This window comes from Amphiura filiformis, chromosome 15, assembly GCF_039555335.1.
Source record: "Amphiura filiformis chromosome 15, Afil_fr2py, whole genome shotgun sequence".
In the NCBI taxonomy this organism is placed as follows: Eukaryota; Metazoa; Echinodermata; class Ophiuroidea; order Amphilepidida; family Amphiuridae; genus Amphiura; species Amphiura filiformis.
The window spans coordinates 51,453,121-51,465,656 of record NC_092642.1 but is presented as its reverse complement, the minus strand read 5'-3'; the positions used below and the strand labels follow the sequence as shown (position 1 = coordinate 51,465,656).

At 34.8% G+C, this 12,536-nt stretch overlaps 1 protein-coding gene across 1 annotated transcript in view; it reads right to left on the bottom strand.

The window, feature by feature from the left end:
• The window catches only part of LOC140171817 (PDZ and LIM domain protein 1-like), a 35,573-nt gene extending 23,037 nt beyond the window's left edge, over positions 1-12,536 (bottom strand). Inside the window, exon 1 of the mRNA XM_072195148.1 lies at positions 12,255-12,536. Coding sequence (XP_072051249.1) covers positions 12,255-12,365 — 111 coding nt within the window. The 5' untranslated portion in view covers positions 12,366-12,536. The remainder of the gene's footprint in view (positions 1-12,254) is intronic.

The window sequence follows — 12,536 nt, the reverse complement described above, 5'->3', positions numbered from 1 at the left end:
ACCATTTAATTAACCAAGTAATGAAAAACATTTTAAGTTTAGTATCTAGTGATCTGGTGATCATTCAATGATAGCACCAAAAAGTTGCCCCTAGTTATATGTCATATCACTGTACTAAAAAATATCAATACCATCATTAAGGGCTGGGGTATGAACGTTTGGACAGTATTTATTTTGGGACATTAGAGCACATCAGACATATCAAATTGCATTCTGAATACGAAGAATGTCATTCTGATATCAAATAATGAGGTTAATTTTCCTTCACTAACTGTGACAAAAAATGTTCAACCTTGACATCAATTTTTTTTTTTTCTGGTCCGAGGTGGGGCAATTTTTTTGGTCCGAGGTGGAGCTTTTTTTTTCATTTTTTTTCTTTTCTGTTTTCTTTTTTTTAATCAGATGGCGAGATAATTTTTTTTTGAAAAACAAAAAACTACCCAGCCCCTCTTGATATCTAAAAGTGCGCCCTTACCCGGCCCCGTATAAGTAATGTATTCCAACTCTATTGTTACACCGCACTTCAATTGTGATATAATTTGGGGCTGATGTCGAAAAACTGATTCTATTATGCAGTTACAAAGACTTCAAGCAAGAACTGCTAGATAAATTTGTAATATTCCTTGGGATACCACAGGAGCTGAAGTTCTGGAACAACTTAAGGGTGGGGTATGAACGTTTGGACAGTATTTATTGTGGGACATTAGAGCACATCAGACATATCGAATTGCATTCTGAATACGAAGAATGTTCTTCTGATATGAAATCATTTTGATTTTTGAAATTCGCAATTTAATACACATTTTATGGCAAATCATTAAAATTGATATTTTTATATTTAACAGTACTCAAGTAAACTTTATAAATCTGATGATTTATACTTAATGTGTATGTAGGTGGGATGAAATGCTTAGCGATCAATTGAAAATTTTGACCTTTCAGTATTGAAGATATGGATTTTTTCCCAAAACACCAAAAAAATTAGGTCTTTTGGGGAAAAAATCTATATCTTCAATATGAAAGGTCAAAATTTTCAATTGACCGTCGGATTTTCCTCCCTGCTACATACACTTTAAGAATATATCATTATTTATATAATTTACTTCGAGGACTGTTATATATCAAAAATTTGAAAAATATCAAATTTTTATAATTTGTCATCAAATTTGTATTATATTGTGATTTTCAAAAAATGAAAATTATTTAACATCAGAAAGACATGCTTCGTATTCAGAATGCAATTCGATAGGTCTGAGGTGCTCTCATGCCCCACAAAAATACTGTCGAAACGCAATAAACGCTCATTTTAGATCCCTTAATGTATCCAATTCTGTTTGGGGACAAACATTCCTAGAAACCACCTACGCAAAAATGTTTGTTATTGCAATGATAAATAAATTTTTGGTGGTTACTGGTTAGTGGTTACTAGTTGTAAGGTGAATGAAAATTGTCCATGATCTACCAAGCTCTATAGTAAAAGTGTTTCCAAATATCTATTATTGTCAGTATTTGATCAAATTATACATAAAGTAATGTTGTTCTGAGAATTGAAAGACTCATTATGTCATTTAATTTTAATGACATCTTGCCAATGCCATATGAAGAGGCACAGTATCATTTAGTGTAAATGCCATATATGGCTATACAGGTTTACATAAAAACACCATTGTTATTCCTCAAAACTAATACTGACTATAACAGTGATAAAAAATAAAATAATTGTCCCTAAAAACAGGATGATGATAATTTCCTGGTCCAAATAGCAACCAGTATGTATCATTGATAACTATTGTTTCTTTCCACTGGTTTGACTCTTAACAATACAAATTAACCAAGCATATATCCCAGGTTTATTATTTACATTGACTAGCATGTGTCCACACAGACACAAACTCGGAGGTTCAGATCCTTGAAGGGTTGTTCAGTCAGGGGTGTCAGTAATGTGGACTCATGTTGGGGTTTGACACCCAAGATAATATAGAGGGTTTTGTTGAACCTCAATTGCCCGCAGAGGAACTCACAGGGTTGTGCCATGTGGACGTTTGAGGGTTTTATCAGAGGTTCACTCTTTGTTTGTGCAAAGTGACTGGTAAAACATTACTCGCTGAATCTCAGGGGGGAGCAACGATATACCAAAAGTCAAAATTTCCAGCCAAATTTAACACAAATTATCTTAGGTTTTACAACTTGTTCCCAAATTTTGGGGAAATTTACAAAAAATTTGCAGTGATTTGAAAAAATGGACCCATCCATATTGGCCTAGATAAAATTCCTTTAAAAAGGAATGGGGCACCCAATGGGTACTTTGATGTGATGTGCCAAAATGTAACCATTTGGATAAAAGTGTCTTCTTTAAAAAAGGACCCACCCATATACCAAAATTGGCCTAGAAAAAGGGGTCATTGATATACCAAAAGGCCGAAAATGCTATCCATGTTTGCTACACATCCCCGTATGGCCATTTGTACTGAGTACCTCCCTGGGCTGAATCTTCACCCCAAGTACATTTTGCGGGACATTTTAGTCACTTAGGGGTGTGGCTCAGGGTTTCATCTAGCAAAAACACCAAGTGGACACAACTCAAAGATGTCTAAATTTGGAGGTTAATTCCCATCTGAACACAGCTATAGACAGGGAGATTGACGTAGTAAGGGATGAGTTACTCCAGTGCAGGAAGATGGTTTTTATTTGAAGCTATCTAGATACAAAGAATGTACAGGAAGTATGTAGTCTATGGGTCTGGTGAGGAAGAAAGGTGAGGTGCAGCCATCACATTCAAAATACAGGGCGTGTACTGTATTTCCCTTTCCAAACAATCCGCAACTCTAAATGTAAGCATTCAGAATAATTATCATTCAGCATTAAAAAAATATTGATAAAAAAAATATTTTGATTTGAATTTACAGTGAAACATTTGTGACATGATCAAGGGGAATGAGTCACATGTCGGCAATTTTCAATAAGAAGTTTTTTTTATATCATTTTCTGGCAGTTTACGAATGCTACATTTTGATGGAAATCACATCAAAATCGAACATCTGGTTACCGATTTATGAGCAATTTATCAATAATGGCTGAAAACAACATAAAACAAAAGAATTTGAACACTGTTTTTGCCAATATCTCAAAAACAATATTACAAACATCAGACTTATTCCCCTTGATCAATGATCATGTCACATTTATATACCACCAGTCAAAATTGTTGGCCAAATTTAACCCAAATTGTCTTAGTTTTTACAAAATTTCCCCAAATTTTGAAAAAATTTCAAAAATTTTGGCTAGATTGAGGCAATTTTATTGGCCGGGCTATTTTCTGAGAATTGAGAGAATTAAAAAAAAAAAAAGAACCATCCATATACCAAAATTGGCTTAGAAGAAGGGGTCATTGATATCTCAAATGGCTGAAAAAAAGTGAAAATGCTACCCATATTTGCGGCACATCCACGTATGGTCATTTGTACTGAGTACCCCCAATCATTATGAAATTGACATAGCATAAATTGAGGTATAATTCAAAGGTACCTCATGTACGCATAACATTATCACATACATGTAACACACCACATGCAACCTAATTAGTACCCTCCCTAATTAGTATCCCCTGTGAACTTTTCTAACCTGAATCTTTTTTCAAAAGTACTCCCTTTCAATGACTTTTAGCATTGAATTGGATCAAATTTGCGTATGGAGTAACAGAAAAATCATTTTGGCACAAGTCAAAAAATTGTGGAAAATCAGGAGGGGCAGTCAGATTTGTTTTTTAACCCAAACCAAACTGAGTCTCACTAAAGCTCAAGTATTAAAACCACTGGGCATGCATTCCAAGTCATATACACCCTGGGAATTGCTGGCCAGGCCAGCGTAACCCCCGTGGTTACAGGTCCGTGACCTTCTGCATGGCATGTGAGGGGTCCAAGGTTCAAATCCCGGGGGTGTTCTTCTTTGTTCATTTTCACTCCTTTTTCATTTCTTCTTTCCCTTCCAATAGCAAAAAAAAATGTGTTCGGTTAGGGTTAAAATTACAAGGTGTAAATGACATTTGTCAAATTTTATTGATCAGGCATACCAAAAAAAGGATCAGACAGTTAGAGCGTGTTTCTACAGAGCCAAATACCGTTTTGGAAACGGTATGGAACCGCTTATCACTCCTGTGGAAACAGCCTCCAACGCCTTTTTGCAACGCCTTTTCATCGCCAATGGAAACCTCGTTGGAGTAGGTTTTTGCCGTTGACGAAGCGGGTAGATTTTCTGTGGAAACAGACCTAAGCGGTAACTTGCCGATTATTGAGCAAAATCAAACAAAATGGCTGTTAATCAACATGTTAATAATTGGACAGACGACATGACAGAAACGTTAATAACAGCCTGGGCAACATAACAAGTCCAAACTATTATGTAAAGCCACAATTTCTCCATGATACGGAAAAACAGAAAAACTCACGGAATTGGGGTTTGCTCACGGAAATTTGTAAATGCTACAAAATAGTGAAAAACTGTGTAAAATGTAAAACTTTTCTGTTGATTTGCAAAATATAACAAAAAAAGTGATTATTTAACAATAATCAACCATTAAACAATCCATTCTAACATTAATTCTAGGCCTACAATGCAAGATTTTGGCCATACTACCGTAAAAGGTAAGACAACACTTTTAAAACATGTTTGTCATTCAGATTAAATGGTATTGAACACGCCAACGGCAAAAACCTGTCTGTGGAAACAGCAGGTTAAACGGTAAGATAACGGTAAGATAGCGTTATCCATTTAGCGATAACTTAGCGGAGCGCCTGTAGAAACACGCTCTTAGTTACTGTCGCATAAAGTAACTAGTGCATGTAGTTTTTCATCTGTAATACCTTGAACTTCAGTCAATAATGCCATGGCATAACCAGATTCAGTTCAGGTACACTAGTACCTACCAGTAGCTCTAGCTCCAAAAGGAAGGAATTAGGAAGGAAGTATGCATGGTAAATTGGAGTAATAGGAAGGAACAATACCAAACCAAATAGCGCTACATGTACCTCTTCACACGTTATGTTAGATAATGGGCAGAAAATTGCTGATTGAACAATTGTGACGTGTCATGTCAAAAGGAGACACTTTTGGGCAGGTTATCAATTTTGAGGTTTCTACATATCTTAAATAAAGAGATATTTTGCTCCACATCGCCGTTTTTTCCAATGAAATCGGACATTCCTAAGTGAAGATATTGAGTTCATAAATTATGGTATTATAAAATTGAAAACTGAGATATCGGCCTTTAAAAATATTATTGACAATGTTGAGAGTAGGAATTACCTGCAAAATGTAACAAAAATACAAGATGCCAGTTATATTCGGTCTAAAACTATCTGACAATATTTTTAACATTAATAACATCACAAATTTGCAAAAATCCAAATTGTGAAAAAATCACCCACGGGCAGATTTTTGGCTATTTCTCCATTTATGATCCTGCCCAAAAGTGTCTCCTTTTGACATGACACGTCACAATTATCTTTTTGAATAAAAATTTCCCAAATACCAGTATGTTGCACTTCCAGACAGGCCCGTAACCAGGGTGGCTGGGGCAGACCCCCCCCAAAAGTCCCCTTTTCCCAAAAAGTCCCATTTGCGAGCATAGCAAGTGAAAAAATAGGGTTTTTTATGCCTTTTTTGTCAAAAGAGTCCACTTTTTCCAAATGTGCCCCCTTCACTAGTCTAAAAAGGTCAAAATTTTGAAGAAAAAAAAGGTCCACTTTTTCAAAATCAGCCCCCCCCCCAAAAAAAATATATATCCTGGTTACGGGCCTGCTTCCAGACCTGAAACCAACTGTTAGTGAAAAATGCTTGAAAAAAGCTGAAAACTGGCTCATATTGAGCTGAAAATAAAGGAAAACAGGTAAATTTGAGCAATAGAAAAACTTGTTTGACAATGTTATCTATCAGATACACCAAGTAAATAAAAGAATATATATGATTTTTAAAATTTCAGAATCAACTTTCGTGTTTATTTGTTTCCATAGATAGGGTTATGTATAGCAGGCCCTTAGGAGTGTGACCCAATTTTTAATTTAAAACTAGCATTTTAGGTTTCATGGTCCACAATATCATGAATATGGTGCCAGTTCACAAAATTATGTATTCACTGACTATTTATACACATTTTGTGGTACGTACAAATGAGTGTGACAGAACAAACAATATGGAGTTCACCAGACAGGTGTTTGATGTCAGGTTGGCATGGTGCCATATGGTCCTCTGTAGGAACAACAAGCCATTTCAAAGTGATCAAGCCATTTAAAACCAATTCCAAAGTGCAATGTACAAAAGAGTACATTTGTAGGTCATTTGTGTGTTTTATTACACAGTTAAGAACATTTTCAACTCTAGAAATAGATGCCTTAATTGGTTTGGTTAAAAAAATGTTCCAAATAAGTCGATTTAAGTTTATAGGACTTTATTGATGCGCAAAATTACGCAGTAACAAAAGACGAATCATTTTCACCAATTTATATGTAAGCCAAACAAAAAATGAGTGGTGGCCCCCAGCTTTTAAAAAGTAAAACACGAGTGAGTCTGGAGCTGTTGCATTGCTCAAGAACAAATTACCCCTTTCTTGTAAGAAGAGACAGATGCAATTAACGCATGATGTATTTATTTATTATAATATATTGATTTGTGTCTCCCAATGTCTTACGCCCTGCTAGGGTGAAGCATATAGGCCACCTCCTTCTTCATTATTCTTCGGCTTTTCTCCTGTCCAGTAACAAGAACTGTCTTTAAAAAAGACAATGCCTGTCCAGTAAAAATAAATTTATTTTATGTTTTCTTTTTTATAAGCCCTAGCAGGCTAGCAGTTAATTGTATTGAAACAATGAAGGGTACTTTTAATAACTTTTGCATTGCAACAAAATATAAATTTGTTGTAACCGCATAAAACACTGCGCTAGTTTATAAAACACTTGGCTTTATCTTTGAATTAGTTTGCTGATTATGTAACAACAGTTTATACGGTGATAAGCTTTGATTGCCATTCAGCTTAATTACTATTCAAGTACACACAATAACACTCAAATTATATTAAACTACAATCTGTGCATGTAACAAGTACCTATCAAAATTGTAACAATAACGTTTTTACATCAAATTGATACTTGAATTTGATTTAAAACTATATGTGACAGTTGTAATTATTTCATCATTATGAAGTACAAAGGGCAAAGATACTATCAAATGTAAACCTAAAGGTGAGACACTGTACACTAAAATACCCTGGACAGACTACATAATGTATCAGTACTGGCACACAAAATGATAGGCTTCAAAATAAAACTTAACACACTCTTTGCTGGCTTGTTGTTAAAGACCCCTTCAGTGATCCTAGCAGCGCAAGTGTAAATAAATAAAATTGTTTATAAATTGCTTAGAAGTGAAGAATAAGTCATTCAAAATGTTGTTTGGTATTTTTGAAATGAAAAATGTGGCAAATAATAACAAAAACAGCAGTATTGACACAAAGCCCCATTCAAATATATGTAGCTAATTTATATCTGGCCATGCGTTTTGAGTTGGGGGATTTTTGCCGGACATTGCATATTTTTGGGAAATCGCGCCATTTTTTGTTTCGAATAAATTATTTCAATACCTGTACATGCTACTATAGGCAAAGTATACATATTCTGAAAGGAAATTTCATGAGGAATCCAAAAATGCAGTTATTTCTGATGTAGGGGTAGTACTAAGAAATATATATGAAGTTATAAAGGGAAAAATTTAAAAAAAAATAACCAAAGATTAAGTGGTCCTATTTTTAACATGCCTTACCCTACATCAAAACAGACTCCATTTTTGCATTCCCCACATCAAAAGCTTTCAGAAAATATATAGTTTTACTATGCTACCTGTTACGGTCCTTAAATTGCGCAAGGGTTAAAACGCGTGCCATTCAAAAACTGCGCTGAATTTGATGAAATTAACAAATTATGTTCTGTCTAGAAAAATTAACGTTTCTAAACTTGTAAAAGAATGTCATACATGTATATAAATTCAAGTTAACATTACAACAAGTTATTCACAGTAATTTCTTGTCCATAATGTGAAGTTTGAAGTAAGTTGCACATGTATTTGATATCATCAGTCATCAACAGGATTTAAAATATTAAGTTTGACTGCTTTGCAGAATTTCAGATCTCTATGTTTGTAAGTCAATCCCAACATATAAAACAGTTTCTTTTGGAATGACTACCTCCTGGGAAAGTTTCTGGTACAAAATTACTTTGTGGTAGAAAGATATATACCGTACAGGTAGGCCTACCGGTACAAAGAATCGCAAAAACCGAGGTGAAGTCAGTGCTAATTTTACACATGCTCAACTGATGTACACTGAAGTTGATTTAAATACTAGTCCTTTGAAATTGTGAAGACCAAGGGGGTTAGGGGGTTGAGCCCTCAATGAGTTAGTTAGCTAACTCAACCCCCCAAAAGAAACTTTGACTCCCCCTAAAACCAATCCCTACCCAAAGAAAATTTCACCCCCCCCCCTAGTGTAAAATTGAAAATTGGCCTGGTAAACACAATTTTTCACCTTAATTTTGGTCTTAAATATAGTGTATAATTATTGACATCTTTTTGTGCAATAATCACACCAGGCAATCACAGTCACACAGGGTAAGATGATGACCACCAGGAATTTGTTTGTCTTTGCCCCCTCAGAAAACTTACCTTGATGCGCCACTGAACATGTAAAATACCCAGACCCCCCCCCCCAAAAAAAAAAAGGATTTCTAGCAAGACCATGTGCATGTAGATTAAGAAGGTTATGTTTGTATCTTAAATATTTAAATCTAACAGTGTAAATCAAATCAGAAATGCAATCCTGATAAATGTTCGCAAACTTCACCAGAAAAGAGCATATCCTGAGCCGGCATTTCCCGAGCAGGCATATCGTGAGCCGACTCCACCCTGGCTTATTAATTTAATTAAACCCTAAAACTCAAAAGATTACACATTCAGGATACCTAATAGTATTCAGGCTTGTCATACTTAAGCAATTTTACTAATTTGGGGCAAAAAGGCACATCTGAAACAACATGTACATTTTGTAAATAAGCTGGAGCAAACATTAACACGAAAGTGCATATTATGGGCCAGCATATTATGGGCCAACTCCACCCTGACATTTTTTTCGTTAAGCTACTGTAACTTTTGAAGTACACATACTATGTTAAAATTTAAGGTACCAATTTGAAGCACTCACTAAGAGCTTTAATTTGGTATATAATTTGCCTATGTAGGTATCTACAGTAATTAAACAATTCAACATTTATGCAAAAAATTCTGCGCAAATGTCCGGGCTCCAGCCTATGAGACCCCCAACTCATAACGCATGGCCATCTGTAAGTAAATTTCAGATTCATGTAAATTGCCTTATTTTGTCTTAAATACACAGCTTTCGGCTAAACTACTAGCAGGCTATGTTAGCACACCTACACTGTATGACAATGACAAAGGTACCAAAACCTGAATTTTGATGATTTTTTACTATCTTCCGGATGAGCAAATCACTGAATGGACCTTTAATTAAAACTAGAAATAGAATTTGAATTTGCAACATGTTGCACATTTTACATACTGCAGTACTTCATATTATATGTAGTACTACAAATGTATATAGTAGTATTCCTTTATGAAGTTTAGCTTGTTTTTTGTTGTGCTCATCTGAGGGCAAAGAGAAATATCTATAGCCAAATCAATTCCAGTTCAATAAATGTTTATTGTTGAGTTCAACGTTCATATTGAACTCAACAATAAACTGTTATTGTTGTGTTCAATATGATAGTTGATACTCGCATTGAATCGTATATTCAATCATACCAAAGCATAATAATTTTGATCAATAAATGAAAATTATATTTTAAAGAACAAACTTGTCAAATAAAATCAGTCTACAAAATTGCAGACAGAAGGCTGGAAAGGTTGGCAGAATTAAACTGTTTGAGAATACAGGTATAGAAATAGAAAAAATACAAATAATTTAGTAATAGATATACATGTATAGAAATGGAAATAAGAATTGAAATTTTAAAAAAAATCTAATACATTTTAAATATATATAAATAAATAAATAAATAAATAAATAAATAAATAAATAAATAAATAAATAAATAAATAAATAAATAAATAAATAAATAAATGCAAGTAGTACCAAAACTACCCGGTGGAAATGATTAATAAACAAACAAATAAATAAATATGCAAGAAGTACCGAAATAAATAAATAAATAATAAATAAATAAATAAATAAATAAATAAATATGCATGAAGTACCAAAATAAATAAATAAATAATAAATTAATAAGTAAGTAAGTAAATAAATAAATAAATAAAAAATAAAAAAATAAAAAAATAAATAAATAAAAAATAAAAAAATTATAATTATAATGTTCAGTAATTGGTAGCCTACTTTGTTTGACACAACTGGTCCAAACAATGTCACACTTTGTTGCGAGTGGATAATATTTAAGTTAAAAAAAATTTAAATTTATAAAAAAAATTTCAAACAACTTTTCAGGGCACTAGTATTTTAAAAAGTGTCAGGAGCAGTGGCGTAGATTTCTTTTTGACATTGGGGGGGATGATGTTGAAAAAAATTCTTGAAGAATAGTGAATCCAGCACCTTTTGGCGACAGAATAAGTTGATGTTACAAATATAATAAATAATATTTTGAAGCTAAACTGATGAAATATGGTGCAAAAGTGGAAAAAATGCGCGCGAAGCGCGCGAAAATTTGCACTTTGGGGGCTAAAATGGGCAAATATGAGGTTAATTTGGTCAGAAACCTATATTCAGGCGTCAACATTGGGGGGGATGATTGTATGGAGCATCCCCCCCTGGCAAAATATTGGGGAGGATATATCCCCCCATCCCCCCCCTCGACACGGCTTTTATAGCATCGTGTCAACTTATCCTGGATCCTAGTGATCGAGTACAGATATCAGAACGTTCCCCTTCTCTTTTCCAATATGACACTTCATGTGCACAGTGAGTGATGACTATTCCTGTACGGCGGTGTACCGGGCGGTGTACATGGGACCAGCAGCTTGACATGACTTCCGAACCACGAGACGTCGCACACACACTACTATCCGTACATGTGCTAAGCTAAGCAGTGTATGGGGGTGAGAATAAATTCTACATAATATTCTTTCAAACATAATTGCACAGGATTTCCAACTTTTAGGAACATTTTGAAGGAGGAGGAGGCAAGGCTTGAACTCTACCCAAATTCTCCCGGCTGACAGTGCAATGCCTTAATTTCTTGGCCATCTCAACCTCACAATCAACATCCCACTCCTGACACCAATATTTAAAATTTATTATTAATTTATTACTGATTATGTACTCGTACTAGGTTTCTAATGGTAGCAAAATGTTTACGTGGGGGATGAAGTTGTGGATCATGACGTCCCCTTTCCATCACAACTAAAATGGAGCTCAAATCATTGCTCAAGAAGTCAAAGGTTCAATGCTTGTTTTTTTGGCTGGAATTCCATAGTTTTGTTGTATGACCTTCAAGTTCAAATGATGACCCCTATAACTTGGTCCACAATTCGGATAATATGCAATGTAAAAAAATTTTATAGTCCAACATGTTTAAAAATATGCATGTATGATCCTGCAGTCAGATTTCAGGAATATAAGAAAATTAATGAATTTATTGAAAATTATAAAACTACGGCAAACAAACAAATCACGGAATACGATAGCGCATTAACATGATTGCGAATACTGACCGGGGAAAGGGACTCAACAATTTTCAGCAGGAGCAAAAGCTGGAAGGGCATCTCCAGGACTCTGGATACAGTAAAATAGATTTTGGCAAACCATTTAAGAAATTAACTGTAACTTAAAGTGTAAGTAGATAGTATAGAAAATGTGCAGTGTCACAAATCAAATACAGGCATTGAGGCAACATGACACATTAAAAGTTCAATGACCTATTGAACTTCTTGGACTCCAATTTCAAATTTTCAACATAGAGCGTACAAAATTAAAATGTACTGTCAAGGGTCATTGGCAGATCAAAAATCAACACTGCAGATTGAAAATTGCAATCCTTTTTAACCATAAATGTAAGCTTAAGCTTATCCACTACATGCATGGTATAAAGTTCACAATGGGTATCCAACATGCACCCGTCACCCCGTTTCCAATTTCCGGGTCGGTCGATCGGGAAATCGACAAACGGCATTGGGACTTCACCACTCACCTTGGAGATGTGTAGGGGTGTATTGAAGTCCTTTCCACCGGCTAATCGAAAACCCCACGGACCAGGCCCAGGTATAGTCACTTGTACAGACTGCCCACTTTGGTAGGCCATCTTTGGTAGTAAATTTCTCCCCCTTCAAGAGATCGATCCGGTGACACTTTCAATATTTGGTAAAATTTTAGAAAAAGTTGACAGTGCTAGTCCTACAGTACGGTATCGAGCTGGCTGACAGGCACCAACACACGGTGAACGTGCTTTTACCATAAATAACTAAAGGCATTC